We start from the raw sequence: 26097 nt of genomic DNA on the forward strand, positions 1-26097 counted from the left end.
ATAATTGCTGTGAGATGTGATCAGGAACAGAGCAGAGCAGGCCCAAACTTAGTAACAAAGGAAAGAACTTTATTAAACTACTTCTACTATAAAAACTACAAACACTAAATCCTGGATGAAGACTTTCCAAAACACCCCTCCTCCTCCCACCTAATTTCTAAACAAACTCAACAGTGAGACACCACCCAGGATCCTGATCAAGTTGCTACCCTGCAGATATTCAAATACTCAATCTTTCAAGGGAGATAGGAGTCTCTCCTGTGCCACAGACTCCCCAGGAAACACAATTGTCACCTTTGTGTTTCCATGTCACACATGGCAACCGCCCGGAGAAAATCTGCCATGGTGACACTCTCCTTTCCATGTCACAGTGCTCTCACCACCGTGCATGGACAGACTGCTCACAGGGCTCTTTTAAGGATGCTTTGCCATGGACCAAAAGAGACAACAGTTCAGTTTCTCATTTTGGGACTACAGTCCCCCCCATTTTCCCCTGGGGCTGAGGGTCCAAGAACAGAGGTCCTCTTCTCTTCTTCTTCTTCCTTGAAGATAGAGGGCTTCTCCACACCTTCTCCAACTCTCCTCTGTTCTCTCTACTCCTCTGCTGGTAATCACTGAAACAGGTCTCCTGGCACACCAACGCACCACCCTAAGTGCAGCTTCTGTTAGGAGAATTTGGTTCAGTCTATGGCTAACAAGAGAAGTCCAGCCACAAGCCACTCCATCATCTCCTTCCAACTCGAGAATTTCTTCTTCCATCATCTCGGATCCCAGACTGTCTCTCTTCTACTTCAAATCAAGGAGGAGTAATATTTTACAAAGCCTTCATTTCCCAGGAAAGGGTTAAAAGCTCAGACTCCCTGGACGGCTGATATCTCTGCCCAGCAGCCGATTCCCAAGGCCAAGGCTGGGCGCCTTCCCCCCCCCCCCCCCTTCTCTTCCGCGCCGGCAAAGTTACAGGTGCCGTCCGGACTCTCTCTCTCTTTCCTCTGGGGGGGGGGAGGAATGACAAAGACATCTCCGCTTCTCTCCACCCTTCCGTCCACAGGAGCTGGCTCGGTTCCAGTCCTTCTACCCCTCAGCTCACTTCGACCAGGCCTCATGGCTCCCCCTCCCCCACCCAGCCCCATGGCTGGGCAGGGGAGATCTGCACAGCACCTTGACCGGAACCAAAGAGAGCGAGCTCTTGGGAGTTCTTGCTTTTAACCCCCTGTGTTCTCAGAGGCGTATCCCTATCTTCAGTGGTCACTTCAGGTGCCAATATCCAAACTTGACCACTGATTGGTTTGACTCAACTTCCTGAAAAAAATCACTTCCATGTAAAACCACGACACATTCAATAGGCCATTATCAGCAGATGTCTCCCTGGGGGGAGGATTGGTTTGTGGAAGAGATAAAGAAAACCGCCCAATTAACAGAAGATAACTGCCACACCTCTAACAGATGGCAAATAGAATACATCTTGTCTTGCAGTCTAGGACATGTGACCAGTACTATTTGGAGAGACAGTTCAAATTGGAGAGACATGGATTTGATGGATGGACCACTCGGTGGATAAAGAATTGGCTGGATGGCCACACGGAAAGTGTTGTGGTCAACAGCTCATTGTCCAGGTGGAGACCAGTGACTAGTGGTGTCCCTCAGGGGTCAGTACTGGGGCCAATACTGTTCAACACCTTTGCTGGCAATATGTTGAAACATAAACTTTAAGAAATTTAGAGATTTTAGAGGAGCTAAGATTTTAGTTAGAAATAAGCTTTATTGGAATTAATTAAAATAAATGGGTACGCCTTGCTTGATGAAGTTAAGAATTAATAGTTAACTAATAATTGATTGCTTTTCAACACAATGTTTAGTTAGCTGGGTTTGTAATGAAGAATATAGAAACTGACAAATAGCTTTTAGGAACACAAGACAATTGTGGGCCTCTTCTGTTCCGAAACCAATTACAGATCAGAAATGGGAGTTCTACCAAGGGTTCATTTGTCACATTTGCATTGAAAAGGTAGAAAGGTCAGAATGAGGAAGACTTCATTTACTTCCTCATTTTGGGACCCCTCCCCATGAAAGGGACCACCGACCCATTTCAAGGAACAAACTACGCATGCTTAATAGGTTTTGAACTGATTAGCATACGAAGCGAGGAATGGGATGTACCAAAATGATGAATATGTATTTGTATTTTGGGTATTCAATACTTGTATGGATAAAAGACAGTTGGGGGCCTGAAAAAGTTGGGGCTATTCGGCCTGGAGAAGAGAAGGTTGCATGGAGACCTCGTAGCAGCCTTCCAGTATCTAAAGGGGACCTACAGGGAACCTGGAGAGGGACTCTTCATTGGGGACTGTAATGATAGGACAAGGAGTAATGGGTACATATTGAAAGAGAAATGTAGGTTAGACATAAGAAAGAAATTCTTTACTGTAAGGGTGGTGAGGCACTGGAACAGGTTGCCCAAAGAAGCCGTGGTTGCCCCATCCCTGGCAGTGTTCAAGGCCTGGTTGGATAAGGCCTTGAGCAATGTGGTCTAGTGTGCAGTGTCCCTGCCTATGGCAGGGGGGTTGGGACTAGATGGTCTTTGAAGTCCATTCCAAACTCTTAACATTCTATGATTCTATGATTAATGGGGCCCTGCCATCAGCCAGGTGGAGGAAAGGGACAATTGAATTTATTGCACTGTGTGGATCCCATGGCCTGGCACATCAGACCCACAAGAGTATAAAGCTTTAGTTGACACTGGTGCACAATGTACCCTGATGCCATCAAGATACGTAGAAGCAGAATCCATCTCTATTTCTGGGGGGATGGGGGATCCCAACAGCTGATTGTACTGGAAAATGAAGTGAGCCTGACAGGGAATGAATGGCAAAAACACCCCAGAGGCCCTGTGCATCCTTGGCATAGATTACCTCAGGAGAGGATATTTCAAGGGCTCAAAAGGGCATCTGTTGGGCTTTTGGGATAGCTACTGTGGTGTAGCAGGGCATCTCACCCCTCCACAAGAGCTTATCTGTTGTTTGTTAACTGGTCAGATAACTAAACAGGACAAGCTGTCTTGTAGTGAGTTATTTTGGCGCCATGGGGTTAACATCAGTCTGGCATCTCCCAACTGTCAATACACATCTTACTGCTAAGTGAGATCTGGAAGATAAGCTGGATTTCTGACCAACAGACACCTCACTTTACAACTATAACAGCCACACCAAACTTTCACAATGCAGAAATCTTCTATACATTTCCCTGGAAATGTGGAGACCTTCTCCCATAAATAGGGACACCAGCATCGCAGTTACTCCCAAGGGGTTAAATGAAGAAATCTGTGTACATTATCATCATTTTGGTGGCAAGTTGCATTTGACTCCTAATCAATACTATTTCTTTTGCTAGTGTTAATATAGGTACCTTGATATTGTGCACTGTTTTATGTTATGCTGTAATCTACTAGTAGTTTAGTTTTATACTGTGTATTAAGTAACTCTGATACGAATCTTTCACCTGTTATTTCTTGTCTGTTTAATAAATAATTTATTTTTATAAATAGACCTGATTCATCATCACTATAACTGGCTGGGCCAGAGTGATTCCTTAAATTTAAACTCCTGCCAAAATCTGAGGCTAAGGCAGGGCTTGTCTGAAATGTGGAGACAGAGGGAATTCAACAGCTGAATCCCTTTCCTGGTGTCTCAGGGGACCCTTCTACTGTGGGGCTCCTGTAGGTCAAAGAACAACAGGTACCAATTGCTACCATAACAGTGCACTGTCAAAAACACTGCACCAATCGGGACTCTGTGACCCCCATTCATGAGATGATTTGTGAACTGGAGAGCCAGGGAGTGCTCAGCAAGACTTGCTCACCCTTTAATAGTCCTATCTGGCCAGTCCAATGGAGAGTGGAGACTGACAGTGGACAGTCATGACCTGAACGAAGTCACATCACCACTGAGTGCTGCTGTGTTGGACATGCTGGAACTTCAGTATGAACTGGAGTCCAAGCTAGCAAAGTGGTGCCACCATCGATATTGCTAATGCATTTTTCTCCATTCCTTTAGCAGCAGAGTGCAGGCCACAGTTTGCTTTCACCTGGAGGGGCGTCCAGTACACCTGGAACCGACTGCCTGTGGTGGTGCATACCCCCCTCATCAGGCCGCATTATGATCTGAGAAATGCTCGTTAGGAGCCTTCACAAACAGTTCCTCTCGAGCTTTTCAAAAACACTGTCTGTTCCCAGGAACATGTGCTGTCTAATGAGCTCCTGTTTTTTAATGAACAGCCTTGGAAACTTATTTTTCTTGCCTGAATAACAACCCAAGTGGAATAATATTTTTTAAATCAAGCTTTCAAAGAAAGTTACTGACCTGAGTTGCAGTCAGGATAGGAAATTATTATGATTAAAGTCCACTCACTTGTGACCCTATCAACAGTGGTCCTAAGTAAGATCCTTTGAGCTCTCCTGGACTGCAGCAGGCTGTTACCTGTAGGGTCTCTCAGAGCCAGCGAACTCTCAAATTTGCTGTACTCGGAGGATGACCAAACAACAGCAATGGATCCTGGGCTGATACTCTCACTCCTTATGAGTCAACCCTTCACCTGCTGAGAAGATGCAATGGCATCTGAAATGAGTATCTCACTGAATTTGGGGGGATTTTTTCACAGGTACCATCTTTGTACATGTGAGTTTGCATATGCTGTAGCAAATATACCAGGAATGTTTTTCTCCTAGATTCTCAAGTACTTTAGATTTGTAACTAAGTTAGGACTGCAAGTAAGTTACTGTTGTATTATAGCAAATTCTATATGAATCCTTTACTAAATTGCTTAACTTATCAATTGAGTTTAAGTACTATTAAGTTTAAATGCTGATAAGTTTAAGTTAAATGAAGTGCTGTTGGTCAAGTCCAGGGCTCAGTTTATCATTGGAGTCTACTCTGATGCTTGTGACTCAACAGGAGTGTCTTCTGTATTCCTTTTTTATCCTTACCATTTCCTAGTTTCTTGTCTTCAACTCCTCCTGTCCCAGCCTCCACATAGATAGTTTCATGTTTATTTTAATTTGGATTGAGTGATTTTGGATTTTTGTTTGCTTTTTCTCTGTGTGTTTTAACCATCTAGTAAATAAAAGAGTGAACCTTGCCAATGAACTTTGTCATGATGTGGCTTTTTATATTAAACCTTTGCTGGTGATTAAGTGAACTTAAAACACTCATTCACAACATTGCCCCAGGAGTGGAAACACACCCCGCTATTTGCCATGGACTGATCTAGACTGCACTGGAAAAGAGTGAGGCTCCAAAATAATTACAGTATATTGATGACATCATCCTGTGGGGCAACACAGCAGAGGAAGTTTTTGAGAAAGGGGAGAAGATAATCCAAATCCTCCTGAAAGCCAGCTTTGCCATTAAAAAAAGTAAGGTCAAGGGACCTACCTAGGAAATTCCGTTTTTAGGAATAAAATGGCAAGATGAATGTAATCAGATTCCAAGGGATATGGTCAACAAAATAGAAGCTATGTTCCCACTGACCAGCTAGAAGGAAACACGGGCTTTCCTATGTGCTGTGAGCTTTTGAAGGATGCATTTTGAAGGATGCATCCAGATTACAATCAGATTGTAAATCCTCTCTATCAAGTGACATGGAAGAACGATTTTAAGTGGGGTCCTGAACAACAACCTTTTGAACAGGAGATGGTTCATGCAGTAGCCCTTGGGCCAATCAGGACACGACAGGATGTAAAAATGTGCTTTACACTGCAGCCAGGGAGAATGATCCTTCCTGGGGCCTCTGTCAGAAAGCACCAGGGCAGACTCGAGGTCAACCACTAGGTTTTTGGAGTCAGGGATACAAAGAATCTACAGCCTGTTACACCCTAACTGAAAAAGAGATACTGGCAGCTTATGAGGGGCTTTGAGCTGCTTCAGAAGTGATTGTCACTGAAGCATAGCTCCTCCTGGCACCCTGACTGCCAGTGCTGGGCTGGATGTTCAAAGCGAAAGTCCCTTTAACACATCAGGCCACTGATGCTACGTGGAATAAGTGGGTTGCACCGATCATACAGCAAGCTTGAATAGGAAACCCCAATTGCCCAGGGATCATGAAAGTCATCATGAACTGGCCTGAAGGTGAAAATTTTGGACTATTGGAGGAGGAGGAGGAGGAGGAGGAGAAGGAGAAGGTGTCACATGCTGAGGAAGCTCCACCATATAATCAGCTACCAGAAAATGAAAAACGATACGCTCTCTTCACTGACAGTTCCTGCCATATTTTAAGGATCCATTGAAAACAGAAAGCTGCCATGTGGAGTCCTACATGGTGAGTTGCAGAAGTTATTGAAGGACAAGGTGGATCAAGGCAAGTTGTACCTCATGGAGATTTGATTTTTGGGTGAGAACAGTCTGCAATGTTGATTTGTATAATACTGGTTGCTGAATGACACTGCCACTGTATGTCATAACTACCATGGACAATGAGGATGGAGTGCTCCAGATACACCAGTCCTGATGCAGCTTTCAACCAGCCAACAGCACACCAGCTCTCCTGCCCTGGAAGACATCTACGATGGATAGAACCCACAGTCATGGACTAAATTAACTCAACAGACATCTTGGAGGGATGGCCATTGACTATGGCAATAGGCAATGACGCCTGTGATTGCGCATATATGTGTGTGTGTGTGTGGTTTTTTTTTGGTTTTTTTTTTTTTTTTGAAGGTGTAGGAGTGGATGATGTCCTGGTTCTGGCCAGGACAGGGTTAATTTTTGCTGTAGCCAAGAGGGGGCAAGGGTGCTTGTCTAGGACTCGGAGGTTATTCTATACTATCTCATGTAATTTTCCAGGAATGGGAAAAGGGGTCTCTTCCAGGTTGGGGTAGTGTCGCAGAGGTCGAGTATTGTTGGGCTCCATTTGTTGTAGTGGTGAACATTTCCATGTAAATTGCTCACCTCTCTTAAACACTTTTGGTAATAATATCGTTGCTGTTACTGTTTGTTTTCTTATCTCATTGCTGTTTCTAGTAAATTGTTCTTATCTCAACCCATGTTTTTTACCTTTTGTACTTCCAATTCTCCTCTCCATCCTGACATGGGGAGGGGAGGAGTGAGTGGCACATGGTCTGGGGTGTTTCAGTGGGAACACTAAATTGGGGAATACCATTCCTAAACCACGACAAAGGACTTAAGGCCAAATAAAATTTCTGTTACATTTTTAATCACCTCACTTTAAAAGAGCTTTCTTTATAGGCAAAAAAGGATTTTTGTGTTTATCCACAGTCTGCAGTATATTACTCATTGCCTAATGAGTAATATAATTAGTACACAATTGGACAAACACAGTCTATATGCATTAAAGAGCAATTCACAGTATTATCATGGAATATGATTACATTAAATTTTAAAGTTTTAATAAAACCAATATGGATACTTCTGTTAAATGGAAAAACAAAGACCATATTATTAAACTCTAGCTATCACATGCCAAGTTAACGTCTCAACTTTCATAGACTCTATATCTTACCACAGAACAATATTTAATATATCATATATTTGGTTACATACTAAACCTTAGGTAGTTTGCACACTATTATGCAATATAACTATATTGTGTTAAATGTCATTTATTCAAAGATCTTTGCAACAAACAAAAAGAATTCAACTGTACTAGTGAAGTTCTGAACCTCTTTTAAGTTAAAATGTTTTAAAATGTTTGTTCATGAAAGAAGACAAATGTATGACTACCAATAATCTGGGCCATGTAAGTTAGTTGAGCAACAAGAGAAAAAAACTTGTTTCTTCTAAGCAGAAGAACAAGATAAAAGGGAAACCCTTTTCTAAACCAAACGAAAAATAATAAATTGATGTTTTACAGATAACTGGAAACTAGTTCTAACCATTTACTTAGGAAAGGTTGGAAATATAAACACAAAAAATTAAAGAAAGTATGTTAATAATATTGTATTTTAAATAAAAAATATGAAACATATTAAAATAATTAAACCATCTGTACTAGAAATAGTGCTTTATGATCAGTATTTTTTAATTAAAGATCAGAAGCTATGCTATCCAAGATTTCATCTTCAGGTATTGTTCATGCTGTTCATTCTAAGAACACATGTAGTCTACACTTTCATCTGCATTAAATAAAAAGTGGCAGAATGCATGGTCTGAAGGATAAGAAGTCTTCAGAGAAAATGGAAATAGATAATGTTTCTGAGGTTCTATTTTTCTTATGGCCAAAGCAGAAGCTGGAAAGTTTTGCCTGAATCACTGCATATATATAGATCAGAAAAATGTTACTACTTTGCTTTCTTGATAAAATAAGAACTAACAATAAAAGTTTTTAAAAATGTGTGGAAATAATTTTTTTTTAAGTCTGTCTTTTAAAGCTAAAGGTACCTGTACATTGGCAAAATCCACACGGTTGAGATCACTGAGCATCTGGTTGATCTGAGAAGTGTTCTGAAGCACAGCCCGAGCTGCCTGAGCCAGGTGATTGAGAGATGTGTATCTTCTCAAAGTCTGGGCAAAGGCACTTACAGTGGCAACCTATGAAGAAATCCATTTATCTTAACACATTGTATTATCAACCAATCCTCTGTTTTGTCTATTTTAATTCTAAAATTGCTGTATTAATTTATGAGCCCTCAGATATTGCAATTCACATATAATGGAACAAATACAGTTTTTCTATGATTTTTTTTTTTGGCAAAACAAAGTTATTTCCAATCCCATGGTTCATGTTTGAAATTTAACCTAAATATGACATTTAGCATAAAATTTAAAATGCTGCTCTTTTTAGATCTTGAATGACATCTAGTGTACAATTGCAGAAAGAGACGAAAACTGCAGTCAACTTTGTTTACCTTGCTTTGTATCATTCTTTGTGGGATATTGTTCATGGCACTGGAAAGCCAGCCTTCAAGGCTTTTTGCAAAATTGCGAATGGCCTGAGTCAAGGCACCTAAACATTAAAGAATAAAAATAAAATTAAAAGGATGGCAAGGTACCTCTCTTGAAACCTTTTGCATCTTCAGTATTTAAATATTCCACATTGAGAACTACTGCATTTATTGGCTCAGAGACTTATCCAGTTAGGTTTGGATCCCTATCATTACAAGAAGTATGTTCATAAACTGTAGTAAGTTCAGTAGAGGGCCACTGACATGGTCAGGGAGCTGGAGCACATACCTTATGAAGAGAGGCTGAGGGAACTAGGTGTTTCAGCATGAAATAGAGAAAGTTTAGGGGGGGACCTAATAGAAGGCTTTCAATACCTACAAGGTATCAAGAACAGACTCAGCCTCTTCACAATGATGCATGGCAGAAGGGTGATAAATACTGGGCATAAACTGAAAAAAGAGTGATCCTGACTTGATAGGAGAAATTTTTTCACCTTAAGGATAGTTAAGCAGTGCCAATTCATGGCCCTTCATTGGACTCTCTTCAGTATGTCCATGTCACTCTCGTACTGGGGAGACCAGAACTAGATACAGGACTCCAGGTATGCAGCACTCAAATGGTGCTGAATAAAGGGGAAGGATCACCTACCTGAACCTACTGGCAACACTTTGTCTAATACAGCCCAGGATACCATTAGCCCTCTTTGCAGCAAGGGCACTCTGCTGGCACATGTTCAACTTGGTGTCCACCAGGACCCACTGGTCCTTTTCTGCAAAGCTGCTTTCCAGTTGGTTGGCCTCCTTGGCATGTACTGGCACATGGGATTGTTCCTCTCCAGGGGCAGGACTTGGCACTTCCCCTCATTGAACTGTATGAGGTTCCTGTCAACCCATTTCTCCATCCTGTCGAGGTCCCTCTGGATAGCATCACAACCTTGTGATGCATCAGCCACTCTTTAGTTTTGTGTCATCAACAAACTTGCTGAGGGTATGCTCTGCCCCATCATCCAGATCACCAATAAAGACATTGAACAGTGTTGGACCCAGTACTGACCTCTGGGGTACACTGCTATTTACTGGCCTCCAACTAGACTTTGTGCAACTATAACTATGGGATTCTCTGGAGTGCTGCAATGGATAAATACAGAATCTTTAGGGGAAACAAGACAAGAAGGTGCTCTATATGAAAGAGGAGCTGCAATGCATAGAGCTTTGCCTAGGGATGGATGATAAGCCAGTTCAGAGCTTAAGGGTCCAGGTTAGATTACATAACAATATGGGTGATGTGGGTATCTGATACAGCCTATCTCATAAGGAAAAAGTAGATGAAGTCTTGTGGTGGCTTGACCTTGGCTGACTGCCAGGTGTTCACCAAGCTGCTCTATCACTCTCCCTTTTCAACAGAACAGTGGAGAAAAAGACAAAGAAATGCTCATGGGTCAAGATAAGAACAGGGACATCAGTCAGCAATTGCCGTTACAGGCAAAACAGACTCAACTTGGGGAAATTAATTGAATTTATTGCAAATCAGAGTTGGAGAGAGATATAAGAACAAATCTAAAAAAAACTTCCTCCAACCTTCACTTCTTTCCAGGAACAACAAAACTCCCAACTCTTCTACCTCCTCCCCCCAAGTGGCCCAGGACAACAATAAATGGGGGTTGCAGTCAGTTCATAACACTGTCTCTGTCTCTCCTTCCTCCTCATGCTCTTTTCCTGCTCCAGTATGGGGTCTCACCCATGGGAGACAGTGCTTCACGACCTTCTTGAACATGGATCCTTCCCATAGGCTGCAGTTCTTCACAAACTGCTCCAGTATAGGTCTTTTCCATGGGGTGAAGTCCTACAAAAACAGATTGTTCCAGCATTTGTCTGCTCACAAGGTCACAGGTTCCAGCAGAAAACCTGCTCTAGCATGGGCTCCTCTCCACAGGACCACTGCTCGTGACAGGACCCTGCTCTAGCATGGGCTCTCCATGGGCTGCAGCTTTCTTTGGGGTACACCCACCTGCTCTTGTGTGGGATCCTCCATGGGTTGCAGGGTGACAATGTACTTCACCATGGTCTTCCCCATGTGCTGCAGAGAAATCTCTGCTCCAGCAACTGGAGCACATTCTCCCCTCCTTCTTCACTGACCTTCGTGTCTGCAGAGTTGTTTCTCTCACATATTCTCACTCCTCTCTCCTGGCTGCTGCTGTGACCCATTTTTTACTCTTTTTCAAAATATGTTACCACAGAGATGCTACTAATGTCTCTGGTTTAGACTTTGGCCAGCAGCAGGTCCATCTTGGAGCCAGCTGAAAGTGTCCCTTTCTGATATGGGGACAGCTTATGGTATCTTCTCATGGAAGACATCTGTGCACCCCCCACCTCTACTAAAAGCTTGCCATGTAAAGCCAATACAGGTCTCCTTCAGGTACCTGGAATAAGCTTCATGTTTACAGGCTCCAGTTTTGCTGAGGGACTTGAAGAGCAGAGCTGTCCCTATCTGCTAGAGGGACAACAAAGCAGAGCAAAAGCAAACCCAGAAGACAGTTGAACAGTGCAACTGGTCACCCAGAGAGCTTTGTGTAGCTTCCATCCTTAGATGTTTTCAAGACCTGACAGGGTAAAGCCCTGAACAAACAAGTCTGAATTCAGCATTGACCATGCTTTGAGCAGGAGGTCGGACTAGAGACCTCCTGAGGTACCTTCCAACCTGAATTATTCTTTGAGTCTATATTATGCAACAATTATTTAGTCTCTGATTTAACAAACAGAACTGACCATTTCACCTAAGACCCCTTAAAAAAACTTATGATCAGCAGTGAAAATTCTTTTTGGCATTCCTACAGGTACATCAGTAACAACTGTTTCCTATCTTCTGAAAACTTTCATCATGAATTTTCTGCCATAAATTTTTTGCCTAAGTGCTTTTGCTTTTAAAGAGCAAAACCCCACAGGAAACGGCAATTATTGCACTAGTTCAGTTTCGTCAAGTAAGCTTGAAGTACCCAGAACCATTGCCAACATGTTTTTCTTTTAGTTCTGAAGAACAAAATGCAATGTGCAATGTTCAACGACGGTATCGATAAGGAATATATAAGAATGTATTAAAAAAACAAGGTAGGATTGCTCATACTGGTGTGAAAATTTGTTGGTGGAGAATGAATGCTGCTACAGTATTAAAGAATTAAAAAGAAACAGAAAAGGGAAATATTACTATCTATAAGTGATTTTGTTTTTACTACATCTAAGAAGAAACAGTGGAAGTAAACAGTGGATTTTGTTTATGAGGCAAAACAGCATGTTTGGTAGAGTAAGAATTAATTGCTCATGGAAGTCACCTAATATGAGAAATGCCCTTTTTCAGCTTGAGTAATTGATGAATCCTGTAAATAAAAACTTCTTCTAGCAAAGTTAGCCAATTTGCTTAAAAAAGAAAGAAATATTTTATATTTTAAAGCAATATTTTCTTCAAATTTATAGTGGCAACTGGTTTATGTAACTGTCCCCAAATGTGAATGCTCATCTGAAATTTAATTTGGACTTATAAAACTTCTGAATTAACTCTATGGAATGGGCTTTTTCTTTTTTCTTTTTTGAGGTTTCCAGGCAAAGACCAAACACTCTGTTTCACTATCAATCATTTAACCCACATGTTTCTACATTAACACTTTTGCATGCACTTCCTAATTAACAAAGTATTTGCTCATGTTAATTTATTACCTGCAGAATAAAAAAAAAAAAGCTCATTCAGATAGTTTGCAAAGTGTTACTAAACACACATTAAATGATACAGCAAAAAAAGTTAAAAGGAAAACGTATTTTTGTATAAGCCTTCAAAAAGCTTGGGTTTCTCATCTGAAATATTTCTTCTACATAAATAACAAGATTTTGCAGTCTTTCTGGTATTTGTAATTGCTGAAATTGACAGATATAACATGAAAAATATCTTGAACATAACTTCTCTGTCTGGAAAAGTAACTTCCAAACAAGTTTGGTGCTATCCATCCTGTCATTTGTGAAGAGATAAAAAGGCCATTCTCAGGGGAAAGGATCTATTGCCATTAATACACAGTGGCTCTGGTATTTTGCTAGAATCATAAGATAATAATAAATTTTACTCCTGACTGAAGTATAAAGTGTTTGGCCTCTTTTTAAACAAAGAAATGTGGCTTTTTCCCACACAGTAGTTTTTCATTTATTTTGTGGGCACTGAAATGTTTTCACAAAAATTTCAACTAACCAAATTTTACTTAGAGCTTGCTTTTCAAAAGGTTTTCTTCACTATTAATTTATTTTATGTTAATATTTATTAGGAAGTTATGTGAAAGAGTAGGTTTCCCCAAATACTGAAAATCAGGAAAAGAAAAAAGATGAAACTCAAAAATAGAATTATCAGTTTGCATCCTTACAAAATTAAACACATTTTCCCTTTTTTTTTTTTTGGCCAGCTGTTGTTGGTACCTTTCTGATTATCCACAAGAAAAGGAACCTGCCTATGATGGGGTATTTCTACAGAGCAGTACTTGCAAATATTTTCCTGAGTTGCTTCTTACAGCATAGATAACAGAGGCAGACAACAGATGCAGTACTTGTGCCAGAAGAGAGAACAGCATTCATGTCCTCAGCAATGGTGTTAATGTGTCACAGAGTACCACCTCCAGCCATCAGAGAAACTGTCCCTATAATGTCAGAGGCCTCAATCCAGACCGAACTTCTGAGGGAAGATGCAGCTCAGAGTACAGCAAGTGCTTGGGGTCTCTTGCTGAGGCTGAGGCAGAGTGGGACAGTTTCCTTGCCTGCAGAAGGTGTGCAGTGGAACAGGACCTGTGTTGCCAAGTGTCGTGGTTTGACATGGAAGTGAATTTTTTTCAGGAAGTTGGGTCAAACCAATCAGTGGTCAGGTTTGGATATTGGCACCTGGAGTGACCACTGAAGGTATGGACACGCCTCTGAGAACACAGGGGGTTAAAAGCAAGAAGTCCCAGGGGAGCTCTCTCTTTGGTTCTGGTCAGAGTGCTGTGCAGACCTCCCCTGCCCAGCCACGGGCTGGGTGGGGGAGGGGAAGCTATGTGGCCTGGTCGAGGTGAGCCGAGAGGGCTGAAGGACTGGAATCAAACCAGTTCCTGTGGACGGAAGGGTGGAGAGAAGTGGAGATGCCTTTGTCGTCCCTCCCCCCAGAGGGAAGAGACAGAGAGTCTGGACGGCACCTGTAGCTTTGCCGGTGGAGGAGAAGGAGAAGGGGGGGAGGTGCCCAGCCTTGGCCTTTGGAATTGGCTTCTGAGAAGAGATTTCAGCCGTCTGGGGAGTCTGAACTTTAAACCATTTCCTGAGAAATGAAGGCTTTGTAAAATAGTACTCCTCCTTGATTTGAAGTAGAAGAGAGACAGTCTGGGACCTGAGATGTTAGAAGAAGAAATTTTTGAGTGGGAGGAGATGATGGAGTGGCTTGTGGCTGGACTTTTCTTGTTAGCCATAGACTGAACCAAATTCTCCTGCAACAGAGACTGCATTTAGGGGGATGCAGTGGTGGGCCAAGAGACTTGCTTCAGTGACTACCAACAGAGGAAATAGAACAGAGGAAAGCTGAAGAGGGTGTGGTGATGCCCTCTGTCTTCAGGAAGAAGAAGATCTCTGTTCTTGAGACCCTTGGCCCCAGGGGAGGAAGAAAATGGGCAGGACTGTAGTCCCAAAATGAGAAACTGAACTGTTGTTTCTTTTGGTCCGTGGCAAAGCATCCTTAAAGGAGCCCTATGAGCAGTCTGTCCATGCACGGTGGTGAGAGCACTGTGACATGGAGAGTGTCACACTGGCCGATTTTCTCCGGGCGGTTGCCATGTGTGACATGGAGACACAAGGGTGGCAATTGTGTTTCCTGGGGGAGTCTGTGGTGCAAGACAGACCTCTCTCTCCCTTGATGGACTGAGTATTGATTATCTGAAGGGTGGCAACTTGATCAGGAATCCTGGGTGGTGTCTCACTGTGGTTTTATTTGGAAATTGGGTGGGAGGAGGAGGAGTGTTTTGGAGGGTCTTCATCCTGGATTTAGTGTCTGTGATTTTTACAGTAGTAGTAGTTTAATAAAGTTGGTTTTTTTTCTTTGTTATTAAGCTTGGGCCTGCTCTGCTCTGTTCCTGATCACATCTCACAGCAGTTATTTGGGAAGGTGCATTTTCATGGGGGCGCTGGCATTGCGCCAGTGTCAAACCATGACACCAAGGAAGTGCAGGAAGAGGTCAGCAGACTGTGCAGTATCAGAGAAGGTGAGAAAGAGATCTACTGTATCTTTTTCAAGACTCTCCAGTCTGAGGTCTCAGCTGTATTGAAGGAGGATCAGGTGGTCTGTGCTAATTGGATTAGGAAATGGCAAAGGCTGGAAGCCTGTGACTTTTGGAAACAGAAAGAAGGCTCCTGCTTCACCTGCATATCTCCAGCAAAGAACAGATGCACTACCCTTACAGCAGATGAGGGTCAGGGAATTCTGTCCAAGAGCTAGTTAAGCCTAAGCCATGCAGCAGCATCAGAAGGAAGTGATAACTGATAATAATGGGAGACTCCGTGCTATGGGGATTGGGGCCCACATCTGCCAACCTGACCTGCTGTGTTGGAAGATTTACTGCTTGCTAGGTGTTGATTCTGGGCTGATGTGGCGATACTTGTTGCAGTGTGCTTTCGTGGGTTTCCCCAGAACCCCAGTTTTCTCCTCTGAAGGTGTCCTCCCAGGTGTATCAATCACTCCTCCTTTCCCCATCCCGACCCCTGCTGAGCACTTTCTGGATTCAAAGGATGCCCTCCACCCCCGGGGGTCACAGGGCCATCCAGGTGTCCTTTGTCCCTTGAGACCTCCTCTCCTGTACCTGGTTGGCGGGCTCCCGATCCCTTCTCCCCTCCCCGAGGTAAAAGAGAGGGGAACCATGTGGTCCAGACAGTTCTGATGAAGCAGTGACCGAATTCAGAGGCCTGCAGGGGAGTTCTGCTTGGAGCTGTTGCTACATTCAGAGGCCTGCGGCCAGAATAAAAGCTCTGGATTAAACCCTCCATCAGAACCGACTTCTTTCCTTCCCCATCGCCTTAAAGGATTCTCCGACAGCGGGAAACCTGAGGACCAGACCCTCTGCGAGAGGAAGCTCCATCCCGCTGCCACCTGAGCTCCAGCATGTCTGGGCTTGTCTCCATGTGCCCAGCTGTGACATCCAGCTAGCCAAAGGTGTCTCTGTGGTGAAACACCACAGTTGCCGCCATTTGGTCCAGCAGCAGGGGCCAGACAAGCCAGGGCACGTCCTGGTCTCTATATATTGGAGCCCCCAATACCAGGAGGATCTGCTCTGTTAAGGAAACTACCCAGTCTGACCATACACAAGACTCCTTGGAGGCATCAGCTCAGGCTGTTTCTGTGTTGCCGCGCAGTGAATAAATTGCTTTATGGAACGAGACATCTGAGATTGCTATGGGAAACCTGTGGTCAAACTGGTAATGAAACTTGGTCTGACTGCATGTGAGTGGGGTGTGCAGGGGCTCCCTTCAGCTCACTGGAGCCACCGCTGAGAAGAGGCTTTGGTCCCAGCAGTTAAAATCTCTGACGTTTGTAGTGTGACTGCCAGAGACTCCTGAATGGTAAGACTGGGAAGTTTCCTTTACATGCTCCATGATCCTACAGGTGACAGGTGAGGCCCACTGGTCAGTAGTTCCCAGAATCCTTGATTTTACACTTTTTAAAAAGGGTTCAATGTTTCCCTTTTTCCAGTCACTGGTGATGCAGTCTGACTGCCATGACTTCTTAAATATAATGGAGAATGGCTTGTGAACTACATCAGTTCCTTCAAGACCCTGGCATGCATCTTGTTGGGTCATGGAATCATAGAACTATTTAGGTTGCAAAAGACCTCTAAGATCATTGAGTCCAACCATTAACCTAACATTGTGAAGTCCACCATTGAACCATGTTCCTAAGTGCCACAGCTACGTCTCCAGGGATGGTGACTCTAATGCTTGACAACCCTTTCAGTGAAGAAATTTTTCCTAATATCTACTCTAAACCTCTCCTTGTGCATTGAGGCCATTTCCTCTTGTCCTATCATTTGTTACTAGTGAATAGAGACCCCCACCTTGCTGCAAGCTCCTTTCAGGTAGTTATAAAGAGACATAAGGTCTCCCCTGAGCCTCCTTTTCCCCACACTCCAGCTCCCTCAGCCTCTCCTCATAAGACTTGTGCTCCAGACCCTTGACCAGCTTCATTGCCTGTCTTTGGACATGCTCCAGCGCCTCAATATCTTCCTTGAAGTGAGGGGCCCAGAAGTAAACACAATATGAGGTGCAGACTTACCAGTATGAAATACAGGGGAGCAATCACTTCCCTGGTCCTACTGGTCCCACTATTTCTGACACAAGCTAGGATGTCTTTGGCCTTCTTGGTCACCTGGGCACACTGGTGGCTCATATTCTCCCCGCATAAACTCAAGACATCTTTGTAGTCCTCCTGAGTTTCCTGTCCCTCCTTCCAAAGGTCATAAACTCCTTTATTTTCCCCGAGTTCCAGCCAAAGTTCTCTGTTCAGCAAGGCCAGTCATCTTCCCTGCAGGTTCATCTTTCAACACATGGGGACAGCCTGCTCTTGTGCTTTTAGAATTTCATTCTTTAAGAATGTCCAGTCTTCCTGGACTTCTTAGCCCTTCAGGACTGCCTCCCAAAGGACTCTCTCAACCAGTCTCCTAAACAGGCCAGTCTGCTCTCTGCAAGTCCAAAGTAGCAGTTCTGTTGTCACCTCTCCTTACTTGTTTGAGAATCAAAAACTGTCATTACATGATTGCTTTGCCTAAGACATCACCCAGCAGTCCATTACTGTTCACATACAACAGGTTCAGTGGGGCACCTTCCTGAGTTGGCTCACCATCTGTGTCAGGAAGTTCTCTTGCACACACTCCAGAATCCTCCTAGACTGTTTCCTCTCTGCTGTGTGGTATTTTCAGCAGACATCTGATAAATTGTTCTCCCACAAGAACAAGGGCTAGTGATTATTAAGACTTCTTACAGCTGTTTATAGAATATTTCATCTGCCTCTTCATCCTGGTTGAGTGGTCTATAACAGACTCCCACCATATCTGTCTTGTTGGCCTTGCCCCTGATTCTTGAGTAAACACTCAACCCTATAGACACTATCATTAAGCTCCAAACAGTTGAGTCAGTCCCTAACATACAGGGCTACCCTACCATCTCTCCCTCCTCGCCTGTCCCTTCTGAAGAGTTTATAGCCATCCATTGCAGCACTCCAGTCATGTGAGTCATCCAACCATGTTTCTGTGATGGCAACTATGTCATAGTTTTCCTGCTGCACAATGGCTTCCAGCTCCTCCTGTCTCCCATGGACTGATGTATGCTCAGGTTCCTCAGGTGGTCACAAACCTGATCTTCTCCCATGATGGGAGGGACTTCTTTCTCCCAGTCCCTACCTTGAATTTCAGGGTCTTGAAAGATATGGGAGGAGAGATTGCCGGTGTCAGGGTGGTCCTCCAGGAGGATCAGAGCCTGCGAGTGTGATGCTTCCTGTAGCTGAAGTAAGAACACTTAGTTCATCAACAGGGTCCACTTGATTGGGCAGCCTGTAGCAAACACCAACCATGAGGTTTCTTTTGTTGGCTTTTCCCTTATTTTTACCTCAAAGGTCTCAACCCATTCAGCAATGGTTTTCAAAGACAGCTCTCTCCAGTCAAGTTTTTTTACATAGAGGGCAACCCCTCCACCCTTCTTCTTTGCCTGTGCTTTCTGAACAGTTTATAGCCATTGATTGCAGTGTTTCAGTTGTGCAATTTGACCCATTGTTTCAGTGATGGTATTAAATCATACCTTTCCAGGTGCACAGAGGCTTCCATCTTTTCCTGTCTGTTATCCATCCTGCATGCATTGCTATAGAGGCACTTCAGTGGACCTATCAACCTTGTCACCATTTTAGAGGAACACAACTTAATTCCTTTGGGGCATTTTACAGGTGTCTCCCTGTTGGTTCCTAATATTTCTTTTATAATTTCTTTTAATATTATATATATATATATATATATATGTGTGTGTGTGTGTGTGTGTGTGTGTGTGTAATTATAATTACTTTTCAAGATTTAACACAACATGCAAAACATGCAATGAATGTTTTTAAAAAGAATCTATCCTTCCTGGAAAACAATTAAAAAATCATTTGCTACCAAAAGCAGCCATAAAAAAGTACCACGGATGCTATAAAAGAATGCTCTATTCCTGATAATGGTCAGTTTGCCATAATATTAGAATCAATCGATGAGTCCTTCATACTGGAAATTGAATATAAACTATAATAGACTGGAACAATAAACAAGTCTTAAGATGTTTGGTAGCATTAGGTTGGTTAAATAGGTATCAAAACTGATAAGGTTTTAGCAGCCACTGATAATACATTAAACTATCCAAAAGCAAAATTACAAAGCATATACATTTTACTTTTTTTAACAACTAGAACTTATATATAAAAAACTTAAATTAAAGCATACTGAAGTCAACAGAAAGACTGTCTTGACATTATTGGACTCAGGGCCATAGTGCATTCACAGCTGCCAGTTAGACTAGAACTAGTATAAAAAAAAATGTCATTTTTATCTTTAATAAAAACTTAGAATTTACAGTTTAAAAGGCATAATTAATAATAAAATATATTCTTTAAAATTCTATAGTCTTTCCTAAATACAATGAAACATCCACTCTGCTTTTCTTTAAATACAATTCTTACATCAACTCCAGTACACCTTTCTAGTCAACAGAGTTAAGGAAATATCACACACACACAACATTTAGATCCTTCAAAATCATTCCCAAAAGTTTCCTGGGACACAAAACTTTTACCACATAAAACAAAATACAGTCTTATGCAATGTTATCTGTGTTTAACTTACTAGGAATAGGTCTAAGGACGTCAGGAATGAGAATCTCCACCAAAGCCTGGTACATCACATGGTCACAGTTACCCATCCATTTCAGAATAGACTCATTTTTGCACAGAGTAATTAGTTTTCCTTTTGGAAGTCGACTTTCTATTTCACTCAGATTGCTGTTGTGAATAAATGTAACAAATGGAAATGCATTTACATACAGATAAGAAAAGTACAATGCATTTTGAAATAGATTATTTAATGAAAACTTTATAGATGTCTCTGTTACATCCAATTGAAACTCTAACTTCATAATATGAAACTGGGGGGAAAAATGGCCTCCAAAGTTCTGCTCCAGACCATAAATAATGCAGAGATATGATAAAAATGGTTCTTGCAATTTAAACAGATCAGACAACATATTGTGAAAAGATACTTTGAATTAAGTAATCCAAAGGAAAAAATAGAAGATGCATACAATCATTTCAAGGCTGCAGTTTGACATATACCAACACCCTATATATCAACAACAGACAACACAAATTTAACCTGAAAAACTATTGATATCAGAAAAGGTTCTTAGCTTATATGTAAAACTAAGTCTTCTGTTGATTTTACTCCTGCTGTTATATCATGATGGTGAACAGTAAGCAAAGATACATTTACTGACCTCAGTTCAATAATAGCTGCATCGTCAGCTGGAGCAGAGGGAGAATAGCGCCAGAAAGTTTGCCACAATTTTTCTATCAGGCTAAACTGAAGATTCACAATAACATCCACTATTGCCTAAAGAAATATAAAATCAGTGCAGATAGTCTTCTAAGTGATTCTCCCCACAATTCTTTCCAGGGGTATAGCTGCCCCTGGTACTTTTGCAGAAAAAATATTAAAATGTATGCTGATAAATAAACATATAATATCCTTTTTAATAACTTTGTAGCAAAATTTTTTCCAGCTGTCTGGACTAGTGTAACCAGACACTAAGATCAGGTCAAGTGACTAAGATCAACCCTCCAGAAAAGAGCCTAAGCACATATATCAGGTGAATTCACTTAAACTGAACTTTTAACACTATTGAAAACACAAAGGAAACCTATTTCATTAATTTTGTTACTTCATTACATGCTTTAAAGCACCTTCAACAATAATTTTAAAACACGTTATTCAATATAAAATGCGGCCTTAAGTTCTTAAGTAACCTGCTTCTTTAAAACTTGAATAAAAAATTAGTTTGTTTTTAACATAAACATAACAAATAATAATTTAATCTGATTTCAACTCATATTAAAAAAAGCAAAATTCTGAATATATATTATCTAAAGTTTTTTTTAGCTAAAATTCTCAAAAGCTACACATGATTACATTCCAGTATCGGTATTCTATTACATGTTATTTTTTTTCCTGTTAAGAGAAAAAGGGGTCTTTTTGCAAATGTCCTTTCTGAATAAGCAAAATATTTGAGGATCACATAAGATACAAGTAGGCTGGCTGTAATCTGTTTTGCATCAGTCACCCGGTTGTACTGATTCTCACTAGAAGACATGAATTTTCAAAGAATGATTTCTGTGAAAAGACACTTCATACCTCACAGTGTTCTCGATAAAGACTTTGTAGTGATTTTATGTCCTCAAGGGTAGTACCATCTGGCAGAGAAGATATTTCAACTTCTCCAAACTCTGGAAGTACTCGAGATGCATCTGTTTCCATGACAACATAACAGAAGAAAGATATTGCAGATGATGCCAATTACAGTTTGATCAGAAAACATTTAAGGATGATGTAAAGAAATAAAGTCTAGAAGGTCATAATGCCCAAAGAGGAATGTCTTTCATACTTAATATGTTTTAAAGTTGCAATAAAATTGTGAGCAAACCAGCTAGCTATTTTTAAAACAAAAGATGTTAAATTATTCTTAAGAGGTAGCAGATAAAAATGATTACACATACATATTGTATCTGTATATAAAAAAAGATAAGACTAATTTTCAGAATATTCATGTCAGTATATAAGATATCAATACAATGTAATAGTTTTATTTTGATCAGTCAAAGAGCTTTTGCATTGACATGCATGTTAGGGTTTAGTAGACTCAGCAGCATATATTTGAAATTTAAAAGCCTTTCAACTTTAGCCAACATGTGTTTTTACTATTTCTCATAAGTGTTTCCAACAGATATACTCGTATGAGGGAAAAATGCACTGTCACCTAGGGGGACAGTGGAAAGGAAAATTCATAAACCTGCGAACTATAGCCTAAGGTTCCCAATGATTTTGGTAACAGCAAGGTTGTGCCAAAAGATGAGATGCTTCATAATCCCCAATATATTAAATCAAAACAAAGTGTACAATTACTGCAATAACACATTTAATAAGCATTTTTACATTAGCAAATGTAAAAGCTAGGATGCCATTGGCCTTCTTGGCCACCCAGACACACTGCCATCTAAAGTTCAGCCAGCTGTTGATCAGCACCCCAGATCCTTTTCCAATGCTTTCTAGCCACTCTTCCCCCAGCCTGTAGCATTGCATGGGGTTGTTGTGACCCAAATACAGGACCCAACACTTCACCTTGTTGAACCTCATGTCATTGGTCTCAGCCGATCGATCCAGCCTGTCCAGATCCCTCTGCAGAGCCTTCCTACTCTCCAGCAGATCAACACTTCTGGCCAATTTGGGGTCATCTGCACAGTTACAGAGGCACATTCAATCCCCTCATCCAGATCACTGCTAAAGATATTAAACAGGACTGGCCTCAATACTGAGCCCGACAAAATACCACTTGTGACCAGCCACCAATTGGATTTAACTTCATTCATCACCACTCTTTGGGCCTGGCTATCCAGTCAGTATTTTACCCAGCAAACAGTGTATCCATCCAAGCCATGAACAGCCTGTTCCTCTGGGAATGCTGTGGGACACAGTGTCAAAGGTTTTACTGAGGTTTAGGTGGACAATATCCACAGCCTTTACTTCATCCACTAGGCAGGTCACCTTGTCATAGAAGAAGATCAGGTTATAGAATCATAGAATGGTTTTGGTTGGAAGGGACCTGAAAGACCATCTGCATCAGTTGTGTGACTTGTTCCATCATGTCTCTGTGATGGCAACTATGTCATAGTTTTCCTGCTGCACCATGGCTTCCAGTTCCTCCTGTTTGTTGCCCATGCTGAATGCATTGATGTAATACACTTAAGTTGTGTTATTGATCCATTATCTTTTCCGGGGGAGAAGCTCTAATTTCTGCTTGACCATTCTCAGCTGCTTCTGTGGTTTCTAGCACATCAATAACTCATGCTTCCTTGCTACTGCATGAATCTCCATCTTCTACCTATATCAGGATGACAGACTGAAGGACCTCATTAGCACACCATCTGTCAGTGGCGTGCCACCCCCAGGCTTATCTCCAGTGTTCCTGATTTCATTCCCTTCAAATCTAGTTTAAAGCTCTCTCAGTGAGCCCTGCTAACTAATAAGGATCCTTTTCCCCCTTTGAGACAGGTGTACCCCATCTGATGCCAGCAGGCTCAGTGTCATGTAAAAGAATCCATGATCCAAAAAAAAATAATTCTGCTGGTGACACCAGACTCAGCACCAGGTATTCATCTGCACGATTTTCTTGTTTCTACCTCCATCATTCCCTGCAACTGTCAGAATAGAGGAGAAAACTGATCCAGATCCTTCAACCAGTCATCCCAAAAGCCCTGGGGCCTCTCTCTATTGTCCTCAGACTTTTTTATTTTTTGGACTTCATTGCTGACTACCTGAAAAGACCAGTAATGGATAATAATCAGAGGGCTGTTCCAGGCTACAGAGTTTCTTGGCAATGTCTCTTACCCAGGCCTCAGGGAGGCACCAGACTTCCCTATGGGTTGGGTCCAGTCGGCATTTAAGGCCTCTGTTCCTCTCAAAAAGGAGTCACCAATGACAATTGCTCTTTTTTTCTTGACTGAGGCAGTTGTGATGCAGGGAGTAAACTTACTCACCCTAGGTGTCATGGTTTGACACTGGAGCGATGCCAGCGCCCCCATGAAAATATACTTTTCTAAATGATTGCTGTGAGATGTGATCAGGAACAGAGCAGAGCAGGCCCATTTTAGTAACAAAGGAAAAAACTTTATTAAACTACTACTACTAGAAAAACTACGAACACTAAATCCTGGATGAAGACTTTCCAAAACACCCCTCCTCCTCCCACCTAATTTCTAAACAAACTTAACAGTGAGACACCACCCAGGATCCTGATCAAGTTGCCACCCTTCAGATATTCGAATACTCAGTCTTTCAAGGGAGACAGGAGTCTCTCCTGTGCCACAGACTCCCCAGGAAACACAATTGCCACCTTTGTGTTTCCATGCCACACATGGCAACCGCCCGGAGAAAATCTGCCATGGTGACACTCTCCTTTCCATGTCACAGTGCTCTCACCACCGTGCATGGACAGACTGCTCACAGGGCTCTTTTAAGGATGCTTTACCATGGACCAAAAGAGACAACAGTTCAGTTTCTCATTTTGGGACTACAGTCCCCCTCATTTTCCCCTGGGGCTGAGGGTCCAAGAACAGAGGTCTTCTTCTCCTCTTCTTCTTCCTTGAAGATAGAGGACTTCTCCACACCTTCTCTCTACTCCTCTGCTGGTAATCACTGAAACAGGTCTCCTGGCACACCAACGCACCACCCTAAGTGCAGCTTCTGTTAGGAGAATTTGGTTCAGTCTATGGCTAACAAGAGAAGTCCAGCCACAAGCCACTCCATCATCTCCTTCCAACTCGAGAATTTCTTCTTCCATCATCTCGGATCCCAGACTGTCTCTCTTCTACTTCAAATCAAGGAGGAGCAATATTTTACAGAGCCTTCATTTCTCAGGAAAGGGTTAAAAGCTCAGACTCTCTGGACGGCTGATATCTCTGCCCAGCAGCCGATTCCCAAGGCCAAGGCTGGGCGCCTTCCCCCCCCCCTCCTTCTCCTCCGCGCCGGCAAAGTTACAGGTGCCATCCGGACTCTCTATCTCTTCCCTCTGGGGGGGGGAATGACAAAGACATCTCCGCTTCTCTCCACCCTTCCGTCCACAGGAGCTGGCTCGGTTCCAGTCCTTCTACCCCTCAGCTCACCTCGACCAGGCCTCATGGCTTCCCCTCCCCCACCCAGCCCCATGGCTGGGCAGGGGAGGTCCGCACAGCACCTTGACCGGAACCAAAGAGAGCGAGCTCTTGGGAGTTCTTGCTTTTAACCCCCTGTGTTCTCAGAGGCGTATCCCTATCTTCAGTGGTCACTTCAGGTGCCAATATCCAAACTTGACCACTGATTGGTTTGACCCAACTTCCTGAAAAAAAAAATCACTTCCATGTCAAACCACGACACTAGGCAACTCCTCCAACCTGGATGGACCTTTGTCCATATTGTAGTGTACCCATGTTGTATTTGTGTTCAAGAGGCATCTGGATGTGGCACTTGGGGATATGGTTTAAGGGTGATTATGGGGGTGCTGGGTTGATGGTTGGACTAGATGATCTTGGAGGTCTCTTCCAATGTTGATGATTCTGTGCATGGTCTTCGAGTTCTAGAGCCTCATACTTATTGTATTGCAGCTAGGAAGGTGAGGTAGGCCAGGAAGGGATTTGACTGCTGCCTTGAGTAGACACCTGTTTCCATTCCCTCCCATCTCATAAGTCCCCTCCTTCCGCCTGTGTCATGGTTTGACACTGGCGCGATGCCAGCGCCTCCATGAAAATGTACCTTTTTAAATAATTGCTGTGAGATGTGATCAGGAACAGAGCAGAGCAGGCCCAAACTTAGTAACAAAGGAAAGAACTTTATTAAACTACTTCTGCTATAAAAACTACAAACACTAAATCCTGGATGAAGACTTTCCAAAACACCCCTCCTCCTCCCACCTAATTTCTAAACAAACTCAACAGTGAGACACCACCCAGGATTTTGATCAAGTTGCTACCCTTCAGATATTCAAATACTCAATCTTTCAAGGGAGACAGGAGTCTCTCCTGTGCCACAGACTCCCCAGGAAACACAATTGCCACCTTTGTGTTTCCATGTCACACATGGCAACCGCCCGGAGAAAATCTGCCATGGTGACACTCTCCTTTCCATGTCACAGTGCTCTCACCACCGTGCATGGACAGACTGCTCATAGGGCTCCTTTAAGGATGCTTTGCCATGGACCAAAAGAGACAACAGTTCAGTTTCTCATTTTGGGACTACAGTCCCCCCCATTTTCCCCTGGGGCTGAGGGTCCAAGAACAGAGGTCTTCTTCTCCTCTTCTTCTTCCTTGAAGATAGAGGACTTCTCCACACCTTCTCCAACTCTCCTCTGTTCTCTCT

At 42.5% G+C, this 26097-nt stretch overlaps 1 protein-coding gene and 1 long non-coding RNA gene across 4 annotated transcripts in view; one reads left to right on the forward strand and one right to left on the reverse strand.

Annotated features, from left to right (window-relative positions):
- The window catches only part of LOC137464279 (transcription factor RFX3-like), a 178500-nt gene that overhangs the window by 24694 nt on the left and 127709 nt on the right, over positions 1 to 26097 (reverse strand). For 2 of the 3 annotated variants that reach the window (XM_068175567.1, XM_068175566.1), the window contains 5 exons: positions 21346 to 21458; positions 20432 to 20547; positions 19786 to 19940; positions 8855 to 8952; positions 8388 to 8537 (listed from right to left, as the gene is read on the reverse strand). In XM_068175567.1, the coding sequence (XP_068031668.1) occupies positions 8388 to 8537; positions 8855 to 8952; positions 19786 to 19940; positions 20432 to 20547; positions 21346 to 21458 (632 nt within the window). The remainder of the gene's footprint in view (positions 1 to 8387; positions 8538 to 8854; positions 8953 to 19785; positions 19941 to 20431; positions 20548 to 21345; positions 21459 to 26097) is intronic. The other variant, XM_068175568.1, reaches the window with a different exon arrangement.
- Positions 23533 to 25296, forward strand: LOC137464282 (uncharacterized). Its single transcript, XR_010994147.1, has 2 exons — positions 23533 to 23749; positions 25123 to 25296. It is a non-coding gene; the product is annotated as an uncharacterized lncRNA (long non-coding RNA).

The sequence above is a fragment of the Anomalospiza imberbis genome, chromosome W (genome assembly GCF_031753505.1).
Source record: "Anomalospiza imberbis isolate Cuckoo-Finch-1a 21T00152 chromosome W, ASM3175350v1, whole genome shotgun sequence".
NCBI lineage: Eukaryota > Metazoa > Chordata > Aves > Passeriformes > Viduidae > Anomalospiza > Anomalospiza imberbis.